Source organism: Diachasma alloeum, unplaced genomic scaffold (genome assembly GCF_001412515.2).
Source record: "Diachasma alloeum isolate Michigan unplaced genomic scaffold, Dall2.0 Dall_scaffold_00325, whole genome shotgun sequence".
Lineage (NCBI taxonomy): Eukaryota > Metazoa > Arthropoda > Insecta > Hymenoptera > Braconidae > Diachasma > Diachasma alloeum.
The window spans coordinates 1032468-1059858 of record NW_021680464.1 but is presented as its reverse complement, the minus strand read 5'-3'; the positions used below and the strand labels follow the sequence as shown (position 1 = coordinate 1059858).

Here is a 27391-nt window from a genome sequence, read left to right as displayed (position 1 = left end):
TCCATTCTCGATTATTTTCAACTTGCGATTTATTTCCAAACAAGACTTGTTTGAGAACATGTTTCATTTCCCTTCAATGTAAGATTATCAATGGTTTAGTTTTTTTTCGACGTATGGGGAGCGTCATTGTAATCCCCCTGCTGCTGGCCCTTTTGATTTCTGTCTTTGTAGTCGCCACGGTGATCGCGGGACTCCTGGTCTCGACGCTGACGTCCCTGCCCTCGGAATTTACGGTTGCCACTGTCTCGGTAGTAATTTCCACCGTTGTGGTAGCCCCGTTGAGATCGGTACATCGGGGGGTAGCATGAGGCCTCGTTTTTCATGCTACCAATTCGCAATTCGGGGAGGACTATGCAAGACATGTCACCGTCTGTCCCGTCGTCATCCAAGCGATTTCGACGCTGATAGTGCGCTGAATGGTGGTCATAACTGGAGAATTTAATTTTTTTTTTTTTCATTTTCAGTCATTATAATTTGCAAGAAATGTTAATTGTCATGAAAATAATGAAAACCGTGAAACTTTTGGAAACCTTTTTTTTGTGTAACACATCGTGATTTTATCAATGATTTTCGAATCTGGACGACTTGAAAAGTCAAAATAAAATTATGACAGACAGAGGGTGCGGTCTATTTTAAGAGGAGTAAACGACTTGAAAATGTTTGACGGATTGCTATAATATTTGGATGGTAAATTACCATTTTTAATTTGAAAAATGGAATTGCTACGGATCTATTCGGAAGCTTACTACCAACTGAATTGGTAGAAATGAAATGGAATTGCAAGAAAAGGCTGCACAACTGAAAAAATTGAATAGAAAAACCTAGCAAATTTGCTAGACAATTCTATTGGATAAGTTATACAATAAGTTATATAGAAAAATCGAAATTTATTGACTTTTCATCGCAATGTGTGCAAAGTCGAATTTTACGCGCGCTCGGCGTGCGCAAAATCCCACATTATGCACAAGTGATGAAAAAAAATTCCTTTACATTCAAAGATACTCATGGAAAAGTCATTATGAAACTGCGTTGACTTGGCTCGTTTCACCACTTCGCCCCTCAAAATTTTAATTTACCTGCCACGGCCTCTCGACGACTTCCTCCAGCAGCTGTCCCCGTCCAACGGTGGAAACTTATATGGATGCCGATTAGACTGTCCAGGATCGCCAGAGGCGACTCGACTGTGTTGTCCATTCTCATTACCCCGACCTCGCCCATGACCACTTCTGTTTCCATTTTTCGCTGATGCTGACTTCATCGAGGCTATTTCCCTCTGCTGATCCGCATTCTCACGCCTCAGACGTTTCACGAGGGCCTCAGCATCCACCAGACGACCCGCCAGGTCAGCCTGGACCTCCTGTGTCTCCCCCACCTGAATCCCGACGTCCGAGACTTCATTTTGGTCCTTTCGTTTCTCAGTTTTCTCCAATTTTCTGGGGGCAATCAAACGTTCAGATGGGGCTGATCGTGGGAAGACGTTCGTACTCACATTTTTTGTTCCTCTACGACATCCTGCAGCTGCTGATTTTGCTTTTTCGCCTCGTTGAATGAAACCCTGAGTTCCTCCAGATCTCGTTCAAGTAATTCAATCTGTAGAGGAGTAACATTGACACTAACTGGGCTTCCCTGTATTCAAACACACAGATATCTAACAACGAAGTCACAGATACACTTATTAAATCAGTAATTCAAGGGTGAAAACGATATAAGTGCAGTTTCACGTACGAAAAAATTTATTTGATAAACCTAGCGCATTCACTAGAGAATTTCCAATTACATTGGATTTCTATGAAATTTCTATTGAAAACTGTCCTAGTTTTTCATCGCAGATTTTCTGCGCGTTTCTTTCATTATAAAATGACGAATAAAAACTATCGCAATAGAATGAGTTGTATAGACACAGGAAATTTTATTGGTATATTTTAGATAATAGATTCTATTGTGTATCTTCTAAACTAACGGAATTTCCAGTTGAAGTGCAATGGAAATCAATAGAATATTCTGACGAATGCGTTAGCTCTTTTTCATCAGTGAAGAATATCTCAAAATCTTGGAAAAAAAATTTACAAAAAAACAACTCACACAAGATCCCCTATTTCTCACAAATTTGCATATATCGACCAAGAAATGAGCTGTTCTTAAGGATAATTTATTTAAAAGCCGTTTCGTAGAACATCCACAAAAAAGTTTCTCATGAAAATTCAGCTCTCTTTTAGATTCAGAGATATTCACCAGAAGTACTTTGAAGTACACTGAGGGGAAAAAGTTCTCAAACAAGTCTTATTTAAACCAAAAAAATTGCATGGTGAAAATTACCAAGAGTAAAAAATCTCATGTCGCACATTTGAAAAGTCTCCTGACATGAAAAACTTTCGTCGTAAAAAATGATTTCGGTGATTTCGAACGTCATGGGAGGTGATTTCACGATTTCGAATGATTTCATTAGTGCGAAATCAGGAATTTCAGAGAAATAAATTTAACAAATACTAGAGGTGAGGCAAAACGGATTGTCAAATTATGAAAATCAAAACTGACAATAATAACTGCCAAATAATAACGGATTCATTTTATTCCACTCCGCCAATCTTGAGCTAATGACGATGAAAAGCGGTCAATTTTACCATTTTACTATGGCAGTGAGTACGGCATTTTATTATCATCGTTGGCAGGCGTGTCAGTTTCACAATCACGAATTACTTGCACGGTTCGTACTACGCCAGCTCTCACTAATTCCGGTGATTTTATTGATTTCATGATTTCGAAAATTATTTCGGAGAGCTGAAATCACTTGATTTCAGTGATTTCCCGTGATTTCGGAGTAATTTCGGAATGATTTCATGGCAGAGTGGCACCGTAATTTCGGGAGTGAGTAGCCCCTCGATTTTATGCCAACCATGGAAGGGTAGTGCGTGAACGATCCGCCCCTTGAGCCAAATATTCCGTCGTTGAAAGCAGAGGGATTATTGATTTTTAAAACTTTAGTACGTTCAAATGGACCGATTTCTATCTTGGTCATTTTCGACTTTAAATAAGACTTGCTTGAGAACATTTTTTATTTGAGTTACCTGCTTGAAAAATTCACTTTTCGGGACGGTTTAATTTGCGTAAAATTTCTGTTTTCCACACGGCACGCGTGAAGCTTCGCTTTACCCTGTTAGGAATTCATTTTTTATCACACTGTCCGTGAATAGTGTATTTCGACATAAAGCCTTAATAGCTATGTTCGTCATACGGCAAAAAAAACTTTTCTGACGAATATGATTGCAGCCCTTGCCTTCGGCTCGTGCTGCAAACCTCATATTCGCTTGAAAAGTTTTTTTCATCACGCTGTGACGAAAAGTGAACTTTTCGGCACGCTCTGCGTGCCTAAAAGTTCAATTTTCGCCACATTGTGATGAAAAATATTGGTCGTAACTCGTGAAAAAATGTTTTTTAGCTCGTGGGATTATATCACTCGCCTTCGGCTCGATATAATCAAACACGTTTTGGCACTCGTTACGAAATATACTATTTCGGCCTAATGAGGAAATATACTATTTCGGCGCAAGGCCGAAAAAACCTATTTAAACGAGTGTGAGAGTTGCTATGGCGAAGCCGAGGAATGCAATTACACCAGTCAGAAAAGTTGTTTTTGTCATTCCGGCCGTAAGGAAGCGTACAGCCGTTATTAAAAAAATATCGTTCGTCACAGGGCCTAAAAAAACTTTTCTGACGAATATGAGTTTGCAGCCCGAGTCGAAGGCGAGCTCTACAATCATACGAGCTAGAATATTATATTTCGTAACGAGCTAAAAAACATTTTTTCACGAGTTACGAACAATATTTTTCATCACAATGTGGCGGAAATTGGACTTTTAGGCACGGGGAGCGTGCCGAAAAGTTCACTTTTCGTCACAGCGTGATGAAAAAGTTTTTTTAGGTCGTATGACGAATAATGTTTTTTGTCATAACAGCCGTAGGCAGCGATTTCCGGATGCGTAAAATGGTTCTGACCCCATCATATTGAGATGTGCGTCATCTCAAGAGTCAAAGAACACTTTTCCGACGAGTGTCGAACCCTGCTTTTCATCACAATGTATGGAAAGTGGGATTTTCAGAAGAGCGCGCGTAAAATTTCATTTACGCACAAGTGACGAAATAGTAAATTTTGTTACGAGTGCGGAAAAGAGTTTTTTGGCTCGTGGGAGGTTTATAGCATGAGCCGAAGGCGAGTGATATAATCCAACAAGCTAAAAAACACTTTTCCCACGAGTATCGAACGATATTTTCACGTGTCTAAAACGTCACTTTTCCTCACATTGTGATGAAAAATCCTATTTCCGCACGACTTTGAACTTTCGCATTCTGTCCCCAAAAACAACCACTTTACCCCCACTACCGCCTCGAAAAGCAAACTCTACAGATATCACAAGAACAGCATGTGTTACATGTGCATCTTGAAAAATACAGCTTTCCACCCTTGTAAAACAATATACTATTTTTCACTCAGCGTAGACTCGACTTATCTCGTTCCACCACTGCAATACTGAACTCATTAAAATTCTGCAAATACCTTCGATTTCACGAAACCATTTGAATTGTCCTCCGGTGATGATGGACTACTTGATACACATGCGGTGCCTTTTGTGAATACCAATTGAAACTGTAAATCTACAGTCCCAGGGACAAAACAACAACATAAAATTACTGATTTCACATCCATAGAAAACCCAATCAGCATCAACCCTCCGAGAAAAATTTCAAAAAATATACCTCTATTTCGTTGCCTCAGTATTTCCACTTCCTGATGCAGTGCAATGAGTGTCGCCTGATGCTGCTCCTGCAGAAACTTCATATTCTGCTCTAACAGGGCAGCACGATCAGTGATACCCTGTTGGGATCTAATCTGAGCTGCCCCATCACTCCTCGCCGGCAATGTCACCAATTCAGTACCTGGTTTTTTACCCTATTCCAACAAATCAATTCGTGAGACCACTGTGAATACCTTTGCACCCATTCCCGCTGAAATCAATCCCTCTAAATTTAACTAAACCCCAACCCCCACCCCTTATCATAAAACAAAATCATGAGTCACTGACCTGGGTGAATGGCACCGTGGGCAGTTTAACGAGAACCTTGGAAGTCATGCTGACGAAGTCACTGGTATCCCTGGAACCCCAACCACTCTTTATCATCCACCCCTCACCGATAAATTGCGCAGAATTATAATAACTGTTATACTCAATCGAATTTAATTGCGTCAGCGAGTGAAAGTGGACCAGAGCCGTCCATTAATCACTCACAACGTAGATAGATATGTTCATACACGAACAATCATTGAATGAGGAAAATTTCGATGGAAAAATTATTAAACCGATATGATTGACGATATAAAATGCGCACACGCAATTAAAAATTGCAAATTCATGCTTACGTCGTTTGATGGATGAGACCGGAACTCGTTGAGACTGGCCGACGCTTGAGGGGGGTGAGACGGGGATTTTTCGTACCGGAATCAACGCCCTCACCACCAGTGCTCACCCTCGGCACCGGAGCCTCGACTTCCGGCAGAAGGCGAATTTGTCGCGTAATTTTTGGCGATTTTTCACAGCGAATTTTGAGCCAACACGTCGCGGGAGACGAGCTAAATGCTTAGACGTTGGGGGTTGGTGATGGGGAGCAACGAGGGAAATTCTTCGGCGCTTTTCACGGAATTGAGGGATGCCGGGTGGGAGTATTGATCCACCTGAGGATGGAGGGGCGGTCATTTTGCGATTGTAGTTACGACCGCACCTTTTTGTGTGGATTATGCACCTGTGCGCATAGAGGGTTGGGGGGAGGGGAGGGGAGGGGGTGTAGGGGTTCGATGACCGGTGGGTACGAAAATGTGGGGCGGGGGGTTTTTTCGATGACAGTTTGGCTTTGGAGTTATGAATGAACATTTTGGGTGGGAATCGGCTGTGAGAGGGGAGACGATTTGATTTAGGGGTGAGTCTGTGAGGGAGAGGGGATTTGTTTCATTGGAGGGAGGGCTGCAGAAATGATTCTTACGAGAAATTGCGTACGAAATAATTCTAAGGGCACTCAAAAAATGGTTGAATTGGATAATATGAAGTTTATTTTAATAAATGGGTTTATTGGAATAGTGGGAGTAATGAAGATTTATTCAGGCTCGCAGCGGTTTTTATTTGTCCTTTTTATTCACATGGCATTTATGTACATTTTTTTTATAAAAAAAAGGTTCTGGATTTAAATAAAGACTTTATTAATTGAACATGAAATAATTGTTTAGACAGTAAAGAGGTCGTATTTATTAACGTTTAATAATCGTTTTTTTAATGAGTGCATTATTTATTGTATGCAGCTCAAACATTTTCAGTAAAATACACATTCGAGCTTATTAACTTTCAATAAAAATATTGTTGAAATGGATAGAAAAATCTCTGGTAGACTGTTTTACTCGTCGCCTGGCGGTTTTTATTTGCGTTTTTCATTCACATGCCATGTATATACATTTTTTTAAATAAAAAAAAAGGTTCTGGATTTAAATAAAGACTTTATTAATTGAACATGAAATAATTGTTTAGACAGTAAAGAGGTCGTATTTATTAACGTTTAATAATCGTTTTTTTAATGAGTGCATTATTTATTGTATGCAGCTCAAACATTTTCAGTAAAATACACATTCGAGCTTATTAACTTTCAATAAAAATATTGTTGAAATGGATAGAAAAATCTCTGGTAGACTGTTTTACTCGTCGCCTGGCGGTTTTTATTTGCGTTTTTCATTCACATGCCATTTATATACATTTTTTTAAATAAAAAAAAGGTTCTGGATTTAAATAAAGACTTTATTAGTTGAAAATGAAATAATTGTTTAGACAGTAAAGAGGTCGAATTTATTAACGTTTAATAATCGTTTTTTTTAAATAAATGCATTATTTATTGTATGCAGCCCAAACATTTTCAGTAAAATACACATTCGAGCTTATTAACTTTCAATAAAAATATTGTTGAAATGGATAGAAAAATCTCTGATAGATTGTTTCACTCGCCGCCTCTGGCTTATTCATTCACATCGAATAAATTTGTTTTTTTTTTTCATATGAACTAGTGATTCCTGATCCAACTAAAGACGTTACTGATTAAAAAAGAAATTATTGTTTGAATAGTAAAGAGAACGAATTTATTAACATCCGATCATCCTTTATTTGAAATGGATGGATTGTTTATTTGCGAACAAAAAATGCGAACCGTGAGTGAATAATTTTTTTCCATTGAATAAATTTATCCATTTGTTAATGAATTTCCGGGTGAATTGCGGAATGAAATAGCAGAGTTTAGATTTTTGAAACGTTCATGCGAGTGAAAACTTCGTTATCGATCGATCCACTCGCCGAATGTTTACCTCCCACCCGCTCCGATTTTTCGGAGCCCCAAACAAACTAAACCCACCCGCGTTCGTCGGTATTTGTAAAAATCCAGCTCCCAACTACAGCCGGTGTTTACTTTTTCTACAAATATACATTATACGTTTTTATAAATAACTGTACAATGGCATGTGATGGACGCGAGGGATTTCCATGATACGTAAAGAGTGAAACAATCGTTCGAAAAAAAAATTCTAACCAATAACCCGGACATGTCATCTTTCGTGAAACCCATGAAATTCGACTACCTGACGAACAAGGGGGTGGAAAAATTAATTTTCTCTGACGATGAGGACAATGACTTTGATTTCAAGGTAAGTAGAGTGGGATACAGCGAATAAACTGCAGGGCTTTGATGGTGAATATGCAGAATGACATGGGTCAGTTTCGCTCAGACTTTAGGTTTTGATGAATATCTGGAAATCAAAGGACGATGAGACATTCTCTTAAGGGGTAACAGACTGGCGCTAATTTTCCAAATTTGTGAACAATTTCCTATCGAAAGTTATTGATATTTTTACAAATCGAAGCACGTTAATTTCCAAGAGACGATTTTGAAGATCAATATGCTTTGGGTTTGAAAAATATTGATACCTTTGATCACAATTTGGTTGTAAATTTTCAGGAAACGTTGCCCTTCTATTACCCCTTAAGGACCTTTTCTTTGATTGGAGACAACTGCATAATATTATTAATAAGTCAGGAAGTTCCTGTAAGATTTTACTTCTTCGGGGAAAATTACGTGACAATTTCGTACTTTGTTCGGTGATGAACCTGAAAATTCACTGAACGTTTCAGATTTTTTCTCTTCCATTCCTATAAAAATTTCCGGAAAAAGATTCCCCATTGCGGGTTACGTGAATTGTTCAAACAGATATACCGCAATTTTGACCACGACCTTTGCAGCTTCCCCATTATTCCCCAAAAATCCCCCTTAAAACTAAATTTCTCGTTTTATTAATGAACTCCTGCCCGACCCCCCAAAAAAATTCCAGTACGTCCCAACGGGACAATTCAAGCAGATCCTCAAGGACGTGCGTCGTCAGAGGTCCCACAGGAACGATGAAAGGCTCTGGACAAATTTCCTGGACCAAAGAACCACCGGAATTCCTTTGAAACCCCTCAAGCTTCCCCTGCGGGCAAACCGCTCCGACATAAACCTAGACCTCCAAAGTTTTCCCTCCGAAGTAGTTCCCCAGACGCACAGGATCTCCAAATCCACCAGAAATCAACGAACCTTGAAACCACCCGATACCGAGGCCCTCAGCAGAGGGAGCAGCATCACATTCCTCCCCCAGGATGACGATGACGACGACGTCTCGACCCTGGAGAGATCCCCAGTCTCAAAACTGGACGTCAAGTCCAAGCACTCGAGTTCTGAGAGCACCATCAGGTCCAGCACCCACCGGAAGAATCGATTATTACGAAAATTGAATCGACTGGAGTGCAATTCAAGTCCTGATCTGAGCTCTCAGTACGAATCTGGAGATGACGAGGAGTTCCTGGAGGTCCAGCCACACCCAGTGATCGCCCAGAAGATTCTGGGCCTCCAGGGGAGGATCTCCGAGCTCCTGGACGAGATATCCTACAGGTTGTGCAGGGTCCCTCGCCCTGATGGGGAGAACGACCTCAAGAGGAGGCAGAAGCGAGTTGTTGAATTCGGAATTCGATTCTCTAGGAATTATCTGTATGAGCTTGGGAGGCAGGTGGGGGACATTCAGAGGCACCTCAAAGCTGTCCTGGAGGGCAAGGGCAGGAGGAGAGGGGCTGTGCTGCACATGCAGGCCCTCGAGCAGAAGCTCTGTGCCGCTCACCAACTTCTAACTTGCGCCCTCAATGCCTATTGCAATCATATACCTAGCTCAGTGCTTCAGGGACATCCTGGGAAGCTCAAGGAGATTCTTGGGATCGTTGTGGAGCTGAAGGATGTCTGTGGGAAGATTAATGTCACTGCTGAGGGGGTCGGAGGGGGCGACACTGGGTCACAGGGCTTGGTAAGTTCATGATTTTATCGAGAATCTTTTATAATATTGTCATCATTGTATGTTCTTGAAAAATGCAATTTTCTGTACTGCTTCTCACGATTTCTCGTCTGGGAATTGGTATTACATACTTCCCAAACTCGAAAACTTGAAAATCACTACAGAAAAATATTGTTCCTGGGCTGTTGCGATGGGGTTTTTTACTCGTGTGGCGTTGGCCTCCGAGCCGTAGGAGGAGTGGCCAACCACACGCGTAAAAAAACCCCATCGCAACAGGCCGGAAAAATACTATTTCCAATGATCACTGAAAAATTTAATTTTTTCATCACACTGTCCGTAAAATGTCGTCTCACTTTGTGTCCGTCAAACGCCGGTTACGGATGTTATGAAGAACAATTATGTTCGTCACTCGGCCTTCGGCTTGTGCTGCAAACTCTTATTCGCCAGAAAAGTTTTTTTCGGCGTAATGACGAAACATACTATTTCGGCCTTGTGACGACAATAGTTATTTTTTCATTAATAGTATCCAAAAAATCATTGGAATTCACCTTTTCTATATAACTTGTTCTATTGAGATATTGTCTATTTCTATCAGCACGACATTATTTATATTCAGAAATTTCCAACCTTCAAGACTTCTTTGGGATCGCTATTTTTTTCTCTCATATTAGGATTTTTCCATAAAAATTGTTGAGTACGAAGTATGCAATTTTTTTTCTTCGATTTTGTAATGGGAAAGAGGAAAGAATTCAGTTTTCACTCGATTTATCCTTTTTCCCATTTGACTGATGGACTTATCAATGATTTTCTTCAGGGCAATGACTTGCAGAGTAGATGCTATGCAATTCTCTCAAAGCTTCGACTGCACTCAGACAACGAATCCCAATTATTCAGTGCTCGGCACTCAGTAGTGACAGGACCATTTCCCCCCAATGTAAAAAGCCAGAACAATCGTGTTGATGTCTTGAAAAGCCTGGCAAATCGTTTCAGCATGTACAGTATGGATTCGAAATATCCAAAGACCCAGAGACAACGTAGACCAGGTAAATGAGATACATCTGATTCTCATCTGATTAGTTATTAGTACAGTTGGTGTCTGGCATGTCTGTTTATAAACACCTGCAGTTACAGTTGGAGTTTATCCAAAAGATAGAAGTATTCCTAGAGTGTCATTAAACAATCCCCCACCGACTCCCGAGCAGATCTACACTAATTCCATAGGCTGTAAATCGTCGAAGGATTCGATTAGGAGAAAGAGACGTCATGGAGTCCATGGGGATGACATCAGAACCATGATGGACATAATTCCACGTGATTCTGAGACTGTGAGGAATAGCAGGACTGATCTTGGAAATGTGGATAATTTTGGAATGATGAATCAGGGGAGTAGTTGTGTGTCAAGGAAATTTCACTCTGTTACATCTAATGAGAGTAAGATTAGCATCAAGAGACGTGCCAAACAACATTTGGGGAGGAATTCGAAGACTTCTGTTAAAACGAGCAAAACAAGCATCAATGGAACTGGGGAGGGACCTAATACGGATGAACGACTGGCTAATTTGGTTCCTGTTATTGCTGATCTCATGAGTCTGGTTGCGAACAAGGTGAATAGAGGCTTTCGCGTGCCGTTTTTCATCGCTTTTCTTATTATTTTTCTTGTTATTTTTTTTGTAGAAAAGTAATGGAGAGAAGAAATCGGAGGCAGCGTCGATGGCTAGCCTGCTTGAAATTATTAAAAATGTTCAGCAATCAGAGAGCAATTGCGATAGGAAGGCTAAAAGTGATGATCCAGCTTCTAATATTAGGTACAATAGCCAAGCTGGTTTTTAGAAAATATATCTGGATTGAAGAGATAACAGCTCTTATGAAATGTTGTTCTCATGCATGACAAAATGTAATAGAAAACATAGATCATTCGCTAGAGAATTCTATTAGTTTCTCGTCAATTTCTCTTGAGAATTATGTGAAATTCTCCTGGTGTTTTTTAATAGATATTTAATGGGAAAAAATCCATGAAAAGTTGATAGAAATTGATTTTTGAATTAAATTTATTCTTTTGAGATTTTTCTACAAGAAGTTTTGGACGCGAATTTTCCATGTTCTTTTTTCGTAGATTTTTGAATGAGAAAAAAATGAAGTTCTATGGAAAACATCTCGAGAGAATAATTTATGTGGAAAAATAAAAATATTTTGAATTTTCTCTATCAGAATATTTGTCGAAGGATGACACGAAAAGGCAGAGGATTTTTTGTAGAAATCGGAAAAAAACCAATAGAATTTCAATGGCATTCGAATGAAATTCTATTAAAGTTCGGCCAAAACTTCTACTTGTTTTTTTAATTCTCATTTTTGTATATCACCTCTTGAGATTTTTTCTATAGAAATTCAGGTACATGAAATTTGAAATTTTATTCCTTTGTATTTTTCTTTGTTCTCATTGCTAAACCCAAAATAAAAAGTTATGAAATTTATGCTCAAGAATTCTTATAGAAAAATCTTTAAAAAATAGCTTATATAGAAAAATGAATATCTATTGACTTTTTCCGTCAAATATGGATTGAAAAACGTCCAACAAAGTTGCACAATTTTCAATAAAAATCGTAGCAAAACAGAGAGAATTTTTTATATAAATCAATTGAATTTTTCCGAGGAAGTTTTACGGCTTCTCAATCGAAGATTCTCATACGTTTCTTCATCCCTTCTTAATAATATTTGCAATTCCATTTTTAGATTGTCTGAACCTTCCACTGGCCCCCACAACATGCAATTGATCTGTCTGTCCCCGGAGAATAATAAAATCCCATCAAAATACACGGACGCATCGTGTCAAGCTACCCAAGAAAATTCAAGACTGATAGAGAGCAAAGACTGTGGTTTAACTGAGTTAATGGTCTCCGAGAGATCCTCTCAGATGTTGTTGAAGTACCGGGATGAGTATAATGCCTCCTCTCGGTCAAGTCCAATGTATACGAGTAACAGTCCAAATAAACCATGGGAGGTCGTCGCTTGGTGAGATAATGAGACACTTCATGACACTATTAAAGAGCATTCAAATATTACGTCACGCGATTACGGAGGGGGAAGGGGATTTATATTTTGTGGTGATTCGCAGCAGAGGAGAGAGTGGGGTTGTCTAAGTTGTAATATTACCCTATAATTAACGAAGACAAGCAGCTGACAACGAGCATATGACTGGAGATTTTTCATTTAGGAGTGTATTTATCATTTTTTGCCAAAAATAAATTGATGGCAAGCATCCTAATGGTTCCATTTTGATTGTTTGATGAGTTCTTATGGACTGATTGAAATTGCTTGAGTAGTTTTTGAGATATTCAAGGAAATAGAAAACCATTTAACTATCCTATTCAATGCACCTTCAATAATGTATAAATAATAATAATAATAATAATAATAATAATAATATAATTATCTCTCTATATTATAAAAATCCCAATCGACTTCTGGTGATAAAAATTTGGTACTCGAAATTGAGACTCCACAATTAAGGGTCACAGGGGTTAAAATAATGGTCATGAGGGTCAGAATAAGAGTCATAAGGGTCAGATTAAAAGTCACGAGGTTTAGAATCAGGAGCATGAGAGTCGGAATGAGGGTCAAAAGGGTCAGAATAAGAATCACGAGGATAAGATTAAGGGTTACAAGGGTCTAATGAATGGTCACATGGGTCCGATTAATGGTCACGAGGGGTATAATGAGGGTCACAAGGGTCAGAATAAGGATTATGAGGGTCATATGGGGGATGGCGAGCGGGGCGAGCACGGGGTGTGGCCCTAGTAATTGTTATTTAGTAATTATTATTATTTGGTTGTCATTGTATGAAAAAATGAATAACAAAATTATTCTCGTCATAACGTGAGGGGAGAGATCGCAGATATTAAGACGTAATATTTGAGTGCCCCCTACGATCCTCTCAACGATGTTAATAATCGTGATCTTTTACAGGATTGCGGATAAATTGGTCGACGAATTGATCGTCGATGTCTCCAAAGAGCTTCAAATTGATGACGTGATTAAAAAACTTTTTGAATTGGAATTCTTGGAATTTTAGATGCTGAAATGTACATTTTTTTGGATTGTAGAAATATTTGGATAAATTTATACTTCAAGAATAAAGTGAACGAATATGAAATCTTGTGACAAGATTTTATATATAATACTTATGTAAATATTCTTTTGTAGAAAAAAAAGCTTCCATGCGGAAGCGAAATCAAGGGAAGGAAAAAAAGGGGAGTTAATTAATCATAGTTTATGAAGTTCATTTGATAATGACATGTATGAAAAAAGAATTAATATAAAAATTCCTATCGGGGTTTTTGCCGTGCATTTTTCAATGGATATTCGACATAAAAATGTTAAAAGAATAACTCACATAACAAAAATCGAAATCTATCGTCTTTTTGCATTTAACATCTATTCAAAAATCGCGTGAAAAATTTGGATAACTCGACGGAAACAACAAATAGAGTTTCAATAAAATTCTGACAGAACTGCATTTTTTTTTCAAATAATTTTCTCCTGTTCTATCCAACGATCTCGGAAAATTCCACACATCTTCCAGAGATGGAGCCACATAATCCCACAGACGATTCCAAATCGTAATTCTACGCAAGGTCAGTGGTTGCATGCCTCCCATGTCTCTCGAGGAGCATTTTGGGGGTACGATTATCAGAAATTAAGCTCCCATACATATGAAACATATGGACACAGGTATATTGCAGTGCTACGTGATTCCCTATGCGTGCACAGTGCGAGTGAAATTCAAGAACGAATGCCAGTCCAATATGCCGGTAGTGACAAGTTCATTTGCTTCGAGGAAGGATAAATCACAGTGAAAAACCAGTTGCGGGATACGTAATACGTGAGTAAATAGCGCATTTTATATTGTAGCAGAGTCCACGTGAAAGGTTGCAGACAAGTGTTTCATAAGATTTTTTTACCAAGTAGAATTAGACAGTAGATGGTTTATTATTACTCCTGTGTTCTTAGTCAATCGGAGTAAGTGAAAATTACTTTGGAGCAAGTGCCAAATATTTTGGAGTAACTGTTGGATAACTATGTTTCAACCTTAAAATTAATATAACAAGGCTAAATATACACTGCGATAAATTGTGTAATCAATATCGAGCTATAATTATCTCAGATTTTTTTACCAAAAGCAGAATTAGACAGCAGATGGTTTAGTCTTATTCCTGTGTTCTTAGTCAATCGAAGTAAGTGAAAATTACTTTGGAGCAAGTGCCAAATATTTTTGAGTAATTATTGGATAACTATGTTTCAACCTTAAAATTAATATAACAGGGCTAAATATAAACTGCGATAAATTGTGTAATCAATATCGAGCTATAATTATCTCAGATTTTTTTACCAAAAGCAGAATTAGCAGATGGTTTAGTCTTACTCCTGTGTTCTTAGTCAATCGAAGTACATAAGTGAAAATTACTTTGGAGCAAGTGCCAAATATTTTGGAGTAATTATTGGATAACTATGTTTCAACCTTAAAATTAATATAACAAGGCTAAATATAAACTGCCATAAATTGTGCAATCAATATCGAGCTATAATTATCTCATTTCGAAAATTTGTTTTGTGCATTGAGAGAACAATTTCCTAATATGTAGATCGTATTCACTTGTGAGAAGTAAATTATTTTCAAGGGCTTAAATCTCAGAATATTTGCCCTTCACGGAATTCTATTAGATTCTCATTTATTACTCAATAGAAACATTGCAAGTCCATAAAAGAAATCATGAAAATAATAAATACTTGAAGATTGACGATTGTTCTGCGCGATTTGAGTGAGTTCATTTGCGACGAAATCATAATTGAGTACAAGAATATTTTAAAGCATGAGACCTTCTCGGGTCACCTGAGTTGAGATGCCTGGAAAAATTAAGCAATTGAAGAAAAATTGCTTGTCTCCAATAAATATCTTTCAGTTATTATTTAAACAATTTTAACTTTTACATTTTGCATATTGAGAATAATTGATGTAAAATAGCAGTAACAGAGTTTTTTCAATTTTTTAATTATTCAAATTCTGCTGTTTTCGATCCCCGCTGCCGGAATTCACTTGCAATTCAATTCGTTTCCATTCATTGCATTTTGCGTGTTATATTGAATTTTGGATATTGCATTTTATACTGAAGCAAAGTCCACGTGAAAGGTTGAAGAGAAGTGTTTCATCAGATTTTTTTACCAAAGGCAGAATTAGACAGCAGATGGTTTAGTCTTACTCCTGTATTCTTACTCAATCGGAGTAAGTGAAAATTATTTTGGAGCAAGTGCCAATTATTTTGGAGTAACTGTTGGATCACAATGTTTCAACCTCTTAAAGTTAATATAACAGGGATAATTATAAACCGCGATAAAATGTGAAATTAATATTGAGCAATAATTATCTCATTTTTGATATTTGGGTTCTGCATTGAGAGAAATTTCCTAATATGTATACCATATTTACTTGAGAAAAGTAAATTACATCAATGGCTTTCATCTCAGACTGTTTACGCTTTTCGGAACTCGAATAAATTCTCATATATTACTATCGTTCTGCGTCATATCATGAATGTGATATATGCCGAATCATCGGAAGTGCATAAAAATAATCATGAAAGTAATACAAACGTGAAAATTGACGATTTTTCTACGCAATTTGAGTGAGTTCACTTGCAACAAAATCATACTTGGGTTGTTTCAGATATTACATTTTTTTTCTCGGGGTATTTAAACAATTTCAAGTTTTACATTGTGTATATTAATAATAATCGATATAAAATAACAATACCAGAGTTTTTTAATTTTTTCATTTATCAAATTCTGTTATTTTCGATCCCCGCTGCCGGAATTCACTTGCAATTGAATTCATTTTCATTCCTTGCGGATGACAATGCACGTTGAATAAAAAACAACGCAATCACTCCAGTGTTTTTAGACTGAACATTTCCAGTCTGTAACGACATACGAAGTTCAATGTATTTTTAATAAGACGTTCGACGCGGATTTCAAAGAGTTTTTATTTTTCATATGGAGATGTTCATTTCCGTGGTTTTGAATTGCATTACATCCTGTTTGTATTACATAATCTTGTGTTGATTCTACTCGATGTGTGATCGATGGGTGATTAAATTTCTTATCGACCACGCAGATCCTCGTATCTGATATTGAAATTCATATCAACGGATCGTGACTTCGTGACTATTCTATTATTTGTCTTGTTAATGGAGATGGAAGTGAGGAAATTGCTAACTCACAATGTCGTGAGGCAGACAGTGAATCGCAGCAAAGTAATTTGCTATTGAGGTTTGTGGGAGAGGAGTTTATGTGGTAGTTAATCAGCAGTTTTCAACACAACTAGTCATCGCAAGTCCTTCACGTACATATACAAATGATAGTGATCGGTCACTTTGAAGAACTCATGAAACGTAGAAATGCGTGAATTAATATTTTGAGAAAATTATTTACTAGTCAACTATCTGCATATCACTTGTCAATCGATTCGGTGTGTCTGATTGTCTAGATTTAATTTGAGAAGTACAAGTTGAGGGTCCACGATCTCCCATATATGTATCCACGGTAGAAATTACCTTGAATCCACGGGAAAACGTCCCGTATATCCACGGTCAAAGTTACCGTGGAGCGCGTGAATAGACACTGCCAATAATATTTCATTGCCATATTGATGGTCAATAGATGAAATTCAATTCTATTTATTTTTGTAATCAATAATCAGGCGGAATTCATTGTTAATGACCATATAAAAGGCTAATGGAAAATTCTGGCGATTTTCAATTCTGTTATAGTTGAGTGCTGATGATGATATACATTTACATTATTCTGCGATCACTGTAATCACTTTTACGATGATTTATATTATTCATTTGATCACTGATCGTAACGAAAAGGGTGTCTATTATTAGACTAATGCGTAATAGAGGTGTGATAAGCTCTCATTGATCAATTATTCAGTTGGGAAAGAGCGGGGCAAAATGAGACTCCTATTTAAATTTTGAATTTGGGTTCAGTGGAATAGGGGAAAAGAACCGTCTTTTAATTTTTGGGTTCATAGAATTCATTTCTGTAAAATAGTATATCAATAATAGAAGTCAAAGAAGGGTTACATATTACAAAAAGAATAAAATTTGTGTAAGAATGAAATTATTTATACGGTAATTATGAGGTAGATTAATGTATACTATTTTATTTCATTTTCTTTCCATTTTCGTCTTCACAATTAGATTAATTTAATTTTATTCATTCTTTTTCTTATTATATATTTTTTCCTCTTAATTCACGAGTTACAACATTGAATGAAGAGGAATTATGTTGAAGATCAATAAAAAGTGTTTTTTTTTGTGATCAAAACAAACACAAAACAAAAGTCATTTGAAATCTCATCCGGGTAATAGAAAAATCTCTCCAGGTATTCCTGAAAATTTTAGAAATCCATTTTTTCCTTCCTACGGTAAAACGATATCGGTGTTCCTCATTCCTATGATTGGATTCCAATTATTATTATGAAAAGGAAATGAAAAAAGAATCAGAAAGGGATAATCGGCTAGAAAATGGCTTTTTCTGCTTCTTTCATGTCGGCGGGAACCTCGAATCACGTTTTTTATGCAAGTATTGAAGGGATATCAATTTTTCATGGAAAAGAAATTTTTAAAAAGCCAAAAAAGTGGGCAGAACTAAAAAAATTAATTTTTCAATGTCTCCGGAAAGTTTTAAAACCGATATATTTTTGCGAATGATGAAAAAATACCCATAAATTCGATTTCTATCGTTGTCTTTTGATAAAATGAATGGAATAAATGATGGAAATAGAGAATTGGAGACTAAAAATTTGGTCGGGTTATTATTATCTAATAATAATATAGAATGGGTGAATAAGGAAAGTTAGGAAAATTGAGCTCGATGTAGTTCACTATTTCCGAAAAAAGTGTATATGCGCACCTTTTGGCTCAGATTTCCATGAAATGCAGCAAATTTTGGATAAGACCTGTTGGCATAACCCAATATATTAAAGAACGCATCTTTGAAACGTAGACATGATTTTTGAAAAATTTCCAAAGGCTTTCCTCTATGGAATGGTCTCAACTAAAAATTTCCTTCCAGAAAACAATGGAAGTCATCTACCTAGGGCTGCTCATGTTCCTGAGCCTTACGAATGCCCAACGCTTCAATCTAGCTTTGAATACAACCGAAGTTGAGGTACACGTGGACGACACGATCACTATCCCATTCTCCCTAACGATGCCAGAAAGCTACGAAGGTGTCATTAGCATGGTGGGAAAAAGCTCAGACAAAAATATAGCGACAGTAGAAGTTCCTTGGGCTGCTGCACCTAGAGGACACCCCTGGAACGACAGTATCAGGGTCAAAGGGATGATGTTGGGACTGACCGTCATCGAATTGGATGTTGTCAATTATGATGATGTGAGTCTTCTTTACTGAGATTCATGAAATTTGATTGATCCCTTATAAATAAATTTCGAAAAAAATGAAGAAAAAAGACCACTTATAGACACTATCTAAAAGTCGCATATTCAAAAGGGCTCTTAGACCATATTTAGTTACTCCACACCGACAGAAAAAATTAGTTTCATCAAGAGGATTTTATTTGAATCAACTATCATTTGTCTGTTGATTTTCAAATAAACAAGATTTCATAGAATACCAGTTATCTCTTCTTAAGATACATTTCATTGGGAGAAATCAAACTTTTCTAGAATTGAAGGTCCTTTTATTTGTCGCAAAAATGGGAGTATTTAATTTCTTTCTAGCCCAAAGTTTGCTAGATTCAGAAATTCGTTGCTTTACTCAAAAATCAAAATTATTCTCATGACTAAATACGTTGTTATCTCAATCAATACGATCATACGACTTGACGCCAAAGACTGTTTTATTTAATTCAAGTAAACGTATCTCAAGAAGAAATAAGAAATGGTTCAAGTATGTAATACTTGTTCCACGAAAGAAACATCTCAATAAAAATAATTTTTTCTATCGGTGTAACACAAAAGATTGCGAACTTAAAATTGAGCGATTACAAAGCTTCCATTCGGAATCGAAAACTCACTTGAATTCATTACAACTTCAACTTCCTAAAGATGAAATTGAAGAGCTTTATGATGGATGATGACCTCAGTTATTAAAATTCCAGATAGTTACCACAACCGAAAAACTGACCGTAACAGTGATCCGTCCAGAGCGTGTAATAGACACTCTGTTCACAGTCAGCGTAGCGACACTAGTATCAATTCTGTACATAAATTTTGGCTGTGCAATGGACTGGTCCGTGTGCAGGGAGACCCTGAGTCGGCCCATCGGTCCACTCATTGGTGGAGTCTGCCAATTCCTCATAATGCCACTCGTTAGTAATTATAAACGATCCTAATTAATCTAACGAATTAATGCACCTCTATGAACTGTTCAATCTTCGTACACCTGACAAATCCTCACGACTGGAATTTATGGGACTAATTTATATTTGTTTGTTTACAGCTGGCATTTGGCATTGGACGAGTCCTATTCCCCGACAATCCCGCGATGCAAATTGGTATTTTTTTCACGGGCATCAGTCCAAGTGGTGGTGCATCAAATATTTGGACGGTTCTGCTGGGTGGAAATCTTAATCTCTCTATTGCTATGACTTCTCTGTCTACATTAGCTTCTTTTGGTAATGCACCGTTCTTATTTTTTGGCCGAAATTATTTGAAGGAAAGAATTCAGGAGCGAAACGGTAAAACGATTTATGAATATCCAAGTACTTTGGCTATTTTTTCTGCAGCAAAATGCTTTTATACTTTTGTAGTCGAACATCAGAGCTTTCATTTGAGCCTCATTCGACCCTAAGTGTCCGGATAGGGGAGGATGGGGCAAAACGGCCCCCCTTCAATCGTCAATATTTTCCGATTCACTAATCGGATTGGGATGAGTTAGAGCTCGTTTTGAAGAATGAAAAATTATCTTCAAAATGAACTCGAAACTGGGAATTTTCACAATGTCATTCACAAGTTATTGACAATTGAAGGGGGGCCGTTTTGCCCCACCCTCCCCTACTTTACAATGATTTTATCATTTAAACTTTGCAGGTCTGAATTTAAATCTCGATGTTGAAGCGTTAGAAAATATTTTTTTAGTCTTAAAAAAAAATTGAAAGTTTACTTTTGGAGGAAGATTGATGAAATAATTAGCATATTCTATAGACAATTTATGAATAATCAATTGGTAACCATAAAAATCATTTGTTGGGAATCGTAAAAAATTTATTCATATTTAGAATTTTACCAGAAACCTATTTCTGAAAATTGTTGAATTTGCAGCGTGGTGTGTACCAAACTGAAAAAGACTTAGAGCGACTTGAGGGCTATAAAAAATATAGCGACAAAAATTTTGCAAAAATTGAAAATAGGCCAGCAATCAAAATCAACTTAAATCGTTTTACCACTTCGCTGCTGAATAAATTCATGGAATCAAGTTAATTTTGTTAATCATCCTCTGTTAATCAGCGACAATACCTTTCTGGATTTTCACACTTGGAAAATACATTTTCGACAGTGGAAATCTCATAATCCCGTACAAAAGGATAGCCTACATAGCAATCGGCCTCGTGGTACCCGTGGCGATAGGATACTTAATCCAGAAAAAGTTGCCAAGAGTATCCAGGATACTGGTACGGTTCATGAAGCCGTTCGCCGTCATTCTGATTCTATTCATCGTTACTTTCGCTGTCTTCACAAACTTGTACCTATTTGAGCTGTTCTCCTGGCAGGTAATGATTTAGTTTCACTATCTTGTGGCTCACTCGATGAAAATGTTTTTGTATTACAGATTGTGTTGTCGGGTATGGGATTACCCTGGCTAGGTTTTATTTGCGGTTTGCTGGCGATGACAATCTGCCGGCAACCGCAAGCCGACATTCGTGCGATTGCGATTGAGACTGGCATTCAAAACACAGGAATTGCTATTTTTCTGTTGAGATTCAGCTTGAAGCAGCCGGCTGCGGATTTGACGACAGGTAAGAGCAAAATTCAGAATTTAAAATGAAGAGAAGAACTTGTCTCCAAAAAGTTTTACCCTCATGACCCGTATATCTCTTCGCGTATTTCAAACGTAAAGCGATAGAAAAGATTAATACGGCAGAGGGGATAGGCAGAATGAAGCCCTGACTACACACTTTCAGTGATTAATGCTGACAGTACAAACAAAACCCAATAAAGAGAAGCAAGAGACAATATCACCCACAAGTTAATACAGACTAAGCGGCCTCTAGGGTGCAGTAGCTAGATGAGAGTATATATTTGAGTCCCCCCTTCAAATCCTTTTAGGTTCTTTTACTTCCCGACAAATTCAGAGATCTGATAACCAAGTGTTAGGTAATATTACGAGAGGCGTTATGAAAGCTCTCACTATAAAGTGATAGCTTTCATTACGATAAATTAATCATTCAATTTATTGTTTTCGAAGTTATTCTTCCTTAGGCTATATTCGTATGTTTTGTCTGTGAATAATCATTTCTGCAGACAAGCAAGTTAAGCAAGAGCAATAGGGTCATGTATGATAGCCGGCTGCAAGTTCTTTCATAAATTCCCGACGAATTTCAGTAGTCCTTGATGGGATAATGCAGCTTTTGACTACACGGAGAAAAACGTACATGACAATTACGTGTGAGTCCCTTAAAAAAATATTGTGCTACGCACTAGCAGTGCTCACCACAAAATTCGGATGGTCCACTGAAAAATTAGAAAGGGGCACTCTAATTTTTTAAGATCTTACACTACTTTTTCCTGGGATTCCCCTGATAATTCGGGTGCCACATCCGAATTTTTGGGTGACCATAGTCTAGTCCCATGGGTTGGTGAGTAGCACACTAATTTTTGCAAGAATTCTCTCTCCGTGTACATCATCTTTAATAACCTACTGTGACTGCCGACGAAAAGGTCTCCATAGTGATTTGACCACTACGAGACCACTAAGAGCCGAGTTCGAATCCCGGCTGGGCAGTATGGGATTTTTTCTCTCTAAATTCTAATTCTGTTAGAATTTTATTTTATTTTATTTTTTCATTTTTTCTTATTTAGCCGTACATTTCGGCATCGCGTAGGGTACTGTAACTGCGTAATTAGGAACAAACCCATACTTAAACCCTTGACCCTTTATTATATTACTCCATCGCGAACGATTCTGAATAATTTAATTACGAGGAATAACTGACACAATCAATTTCCCCCTATTATTTAATGGAATAATTTCTTGATTGTTGAATGTTTTTATATCTCATTCCTGTCTATTCATCTTCACTCATTAGATTATAATGTCGAAAGATAAAATCTCTTACAAAATTGTCAAACGCGATTTGGGTACTCTCACGCCTAGAATATGAAATGTAGCATTTTTGCGCAAGTTTAAATCGCAAGAAGTAATCAAAATGAAGATAAAATAGTATATTTCGATACAAGTGCGACGGATTTTTTATGAGTGGGAAGTTACAAGCCCGAAGCGAAGCCGAGGACTGCCAACCACACAGCTGAAAAATCCCCGTCGCACATGTGTCGAAATGTAGTTTTTGTCAGTGATGTTACGTTCAACGAGGGCCGAACTGTCTTGTTTCATTTAGAAGTGAATGAAAAGGCACCTTTCGGCAAGAGATGAACGTAACAGCAGTGAAAAAATAGTACATTATGTCATCGGGTGATAAAAGTACACTGAGAAAAATATCGCCATTATATCACAAAACTAATTTCTTGCGCCAAATATCTCATCTCTTGAGAATAAATTTCTTGGGATAAGAATTCCGGATAATGTGTCAGACAATCTCAGATTTCGGTGAAGTGTTCATGATTTGAACATGAACGTTTCATGATAAAGTGAGAATTTCTTGCCACAAGGAATTGGTTTTGTCCGTATCAGAAGATGTGAAAATGACTAACAATACTAAAAGCTTCGATTCAGTGAATCATGAATCAAAGACTTTCATATTGAATGACTCGAGAGTTTATGCAGAGGAAAACCTTCAGATATTAAAAAAATATAACCGTCGCTTACGCTCAATCGCTTTGAGTTTAAAGGAAAACAATATCTTCTTTTCCTTCTGTCCAACTATTCTTGTCTTTTAAGGAATATTATCTCATTTCGAAAAACGACATCACCTTTTCATTCAGTAACTTTCTCCTCAGCCCGAAGAGCACCCATTCTTGTCTGAAACCTACCATAAATTGATCAAATATGTATGCGATGTTTTTCGCTCAAGAAATTATTTTTTGATATTATGTAGATTTTTCTCTTAGTGTATTATCTGACGAATGTGGCTTTATAATCATACGAGTCAGATAATATTTTTATCGCCGTGTGATATACAATATTCTATGTCATTGAACGCGCTTTCTCGGGCCTAGTGATATAAATTAATTTTACATCTACATTTTACGAATGAATTTACACTCAATTAATTAATGATATAAAATTTTTGCAGTAATTCCAGTTGCCTGTTCAATGATGACACCACTCCCTCTAGGGATCCTCTGGCTAATAAAATTAGTAGTAGATCGTCGAAAAAAAAAGTACGTTCCCTCTATGGAGAAACTGCAAAGCGAGGTTCCACTCGCTACAACTCCCTCGTCAGTAGTTTCTAACTGATGCGACTAAAACCGAGCATTTACTACTTAATTCGCCAGTAGACTGGAGGGTAATGAGGCTCAAGGATCCTTATCATCCTTGAATTTCATTACATAGATCGGAGGCAGTTGTTTTATTCAAAGATTAGAACGTAGTTATAACTAGTAGTTGTTCCACTTTCTACGAATCGTACTACACGGAGAGAAATGTTCAGTAAAAATTACGGAACTCACAATTCGCTCACCGATTACGCAATCGACTCTGAAAATTTAAGTGACGGTATCGTAATTTTTCACAGGAGATTCAGATAAAAATTACGGAACGCTCTGGAAAAATTCCGTGGCAGTTCTGTAAAATTTCCTACAATCACATTTCACTCCGGAATTACGGAAAAGATACGTAATTTTTATTGAATATTTCTCTCCGTGTACTATTGCGGACAAGTGAATCAAAGAAGAATGTCTTCGTATTTCCGTGCAGTGGAAAAAAATACTCGAAGAGGAAAAATTATCTACCTGGCTCAAATTGAGAAATTGTTGTTGTTTAATATTCTCTGAGATTGGAGAGTTCAATATTTATTAAGCCTAGATGAGTCTGAGATGGGCTACCCAGCGTTGAACGTTGAACGAATCCATCATTTTTGTACAAAAAGAATTATATATAAGAAAATTTTATATACGGTGAGGGTTACGGTGGAAATGTCTAGGAAAAATATCCAGTATGGAATATCCTCATTTTAACCCTTAAGTGGTGGCAGCTCTTCATCGAACGTGTTTGGTCGCATGGTAAGAAAATCCCCGCCCCGTGTATTTCACCATGTCATGAAAAAAAGTTGGAAAAAGTAATTCATTTCTTGTTTATCCGTAATTTTGAATCTTCAATGGATAGAAAATGGGGACATAAACGAGAGATTGTTGTCAGATAAAACAAGAATTCGATCTCATTAGGGTGCTGCGCATCCGTGAATTCTTGCCTACCCCTGTCATGACAAAATAGTATATTTCGACACATGTGCGAGGAGAATTTTTCGGATCGTATGATTGGCAACTTCACATTCGTGACAATTCCATCTCACTGGTATCGAAATATATACCATTTCATCACGCGGTGCGAAAAAGTAACTTTTTAGGCACGCGACGCCTGCCTAAAACGTCCCTTTTCCACACATTGTGATGAAAAATATTGTTCGATACTCGTGGGAAAAGTGTTTTTTGGCTGGTGGGAGGTTTATAGCACGAGCCGAAGGCGAAAAAACACTTTTCCGCACTCGTAACGAAATATACTATTTTGACACTGCTGCTACCTTCACCCCGTGTCGAAAAGTGCCTTTTCGTTTACTCGTAGACGAAAAGCCTTTACTACTCAATTCTTAGAGCTCGTGTCATTGGCAACTTCACAGTCGTGAAAATTCCGCCTTTCTCATATTTAATTATACTATTTTGACTGTGATGTTATGTACAGCGAATGCTGAACTGTGCCTCTTTTTCGTTTACGAGCAAACGAAAAGACTTTTCGTTTACACTGAGAGAAATAGTATATTTCGTAACGAGTGCAAAAAAGTGTTTTTTGGCGAGTGGGAGGTTTATATCACGAGCCGAAGGCGAGTGATATAATCCCACGAGCTAAAAAACATTTTCTCACGAGTTACGAACAATATTTTTCATCACAATGTGGCGGAAATTCAAACGTTTCGTCACCGCGTGATGAAAAATATGATTCTTCTGACTATATTCCATCACCATCGAATTATAGTCAAAAAGTCCTCAACAATTTACGTTAAACAATTGACGTTTTTTAGACGGGGAACTACATAGTATGCAATATTTTTCTAGATACAACTTCATCTGCAGAATTCCTTGACTCCCGACGAATCTCATTGTCATTTCCCCGAACATATGGACTATAACGAGCCCTCCTGAGCTGCTACTTAAAAGTGTCGGACTGTAGCGAAAGAGAAATAATGGCTGTGTTGCAAAATGCATTAAATTATACGCGTCTGCCGATTAAAGTCTGCAATATCTGTTTTGAAATTCGAAAAATTATCACTGGTTGATATTCTCGTATTAGAAATTTTAAACTGGATATTTTTCACCGGATCAACAGTTACCACAATGGGGAGATGAACCCATTCTTTTCGGTTTTCTTTAACCCTGAAATGGAAAAGTGTAGAAGCTCCCATTATCTTCCACTCATAAACTGATGCCATTTTTTCAATGATTTGAATTATCTCTTTGGGATGAACTTAAAACTCATTGGACGAATTCGACTATATTATCAGCCATATGCGACATTGTTATTCTGTAGTTCATCCACCCAATGTGACAATCAAAACTGTAATAATGTTTATGGTTTATCTACTTTGTTGAAGAAGATACTGTTTTTTATATAAAGTTTTTAGAATGATCAAACACTTTTGTCAATTACTCCCTATAAATCCCTCTCCTCACCCATGTTTACCCAATCGCTGAGTTTGTGCAGAGCTTTAAATACCCTAGTTGTCACTGCGTCCACTTCGCTAATAGAATTAAGGGGAGACTACTATGAGTTTTAAAAGTCGCGGGTGATTGGAGTGAGATTTCTCCTTCTTTGTAAAAACGAATAATTAGGGCAAAAAAATCAATTGTTTATTGTTCGTTTGCCTAGCATACGCTTAAAATAACAATTATAAATAACGAGAGAATAATAAGAGGATAACCATTACGAATTAGTCTTTTGCAATTCGGTTCCTCTACAGCTAATGTCGTTTTATTTAAAATAAAAATTTGCAACATTCATGTTTAAATAGGCAAAAAAATATCCTTAAAATATTTAAAATCTATCCTCGATTCTTTTAGAAACATTTTTGGGACTATTTTACATGAATGGTGCAATTTTTAATTAAAAAAAAAAACAAATTCGCTGTGTAGGAGTCGAATTTCAAAAAAATTATTCGTAATTGTTATTGCGCACACTTTTGCAAAAATTTTGAAAAAAAAAAATCTCTAGCTCAGAAATTGGAGTAACAATGAACAATTAATTTTTTTGTTCCAATTGTTCGTTTTTAGAAATGAATAATCGATCTTCAATGTATGAAACATTTCATTCCAATAGCCCGCGACTTTTAAAACTCATAGTAGTCTCCCCTTAAGGAATCGCAAAAAGCCTTGTGGGAAAAATAATGTTTATGCCATTAGACCCGATAAACCGCGATTTTAACCTCGCTTCGCTCGGGTTAGATCGCGGTTTTCGGGCCCAACGACATAAAACAGCGTATATCACATGGCGATAAAAGCATTTTATCGGCTTTGGCTCGGATTATAAAGCCACATTCGCCAGATAATATTTTTATCGCCTAATGACATAATATACTATTTTTCCAATCGAGAG

The 27391-nt window shown here is 37.2% G+C and overlaps 3 protein-coding genes across 9 annotated transcripts; 2 read left to right on the top strand and 1 right to left on the bottom strand.

Annotated features, from left to right (window-relative positions):
* Positions 1 to 19709, bottom strand: LOC107040195. 3 transcript variants are annotated; one of them, XM_015260155.2, is made up of 7 exons: positions 19598 to 19709; positions 5079 to 5148; positions 4753 to 4945; positions 4553 to 4650; positions 1490 to 1626; positions 1077 to 1433; positions 1 to 429 (listed from the first exon to the last, which is right to left on the bottom strand). In XM_015260155.2, exons 2-7 carry the CDS (start codon positions 5124 to 5126, stop codon positions 96 to 98), a joined length of 1167 nt encoding a protein of 388 aa, XP_015115641.1. In that variant the 5' UTR covers positions 5127 to 5148; positions 19598 to 19709; the 3' UTR covers positions 1 to 95. The 3 variants fall into 3 exon arrangements, with proteins under 3 accessions (XP_015115641.1, XP_015115643.1, XP_015115642.1); XM_015260157.1 differs by lacking the exon at positions 19598 to 19709 and adding an exon at positions 5414 to 5615; XM_015260156.1 differs by lacking the exon at positions 19598 to 19709 and adding an exon at positions 5414 to 5498 and having other exon boundaries at positions 1490 to 1590.
* LOC107040193 lies at positions 7362 to 13541 on the top strand. Of its 2 annotated transcripts, none has more exons than XM_015260149.2 (7): positions 7362 to 7723; positions 8405 to 9403; positions 10206 to 10434; positions 10523 to 10995; positions 11066 to 11196; positions 12122 to 12400; positions 13355 to 13541. In XM_015260149.2, exons 1-7 carry the CDS (start codon positions 7622 to 7624, stop codon positions 13458 to 13460), a joined length of 2319 nt encoding a protein of 772 aa, XP_015115635.1. In that variant the 5' UTR covers positions 7362 to 7621; the 3' UTR covers positions 13461 to 13541. The 2 variants fall into 2 exon arrangements, with proteins under 2 accessions (XP_015115635.1, XP_015115634.1); XM_015260148.2 differs by having other exon boundaries at positions 10517 to 10995.
* Positions 14036 to 26433, top strand: LOC107040194 (ileal sodium/bile acid cotransporter). Of its 4 annotated transcripts, XM_015260153.1 has the most exons (8): positions 14036 to 14270; positions 18524 to 18844; positions 19572 to 19781; positions 19913 to 20087; positions 20920 to 21182; positions 21242 to 21428; positions 23883 to 23970; positions 25858 to 26433. In XM_015260153.1, exons 2-8 carry the CDS (start codon positions 18530 to 18532, stop codon positions 25883 to 25885), a joined length of 1266 nt encoding a protein of 421 aa, XP_015115639.1. In that variant the 5' UTR covers positions 14036 to 14270; positions 18524 to 18529; the 3' UTR covers positions 25886 to 26433. The 4 variants fall into 4 exon arrangements, with proteins under 4 accessions (XP_015115639.1, XP_015115640.1, XP_015115636.1 ...); XM_015260154.1 differs by lacking the exon at positions 23883 to 23970; XM_015260150.1 differs by lacking the exon at positions 25858 to 26433 and having other exon boundaries at positions 23883 to 24290.
* The last annotated feature ends 958 nt before the right edge of the window (positions 26434 to 27391 follow it).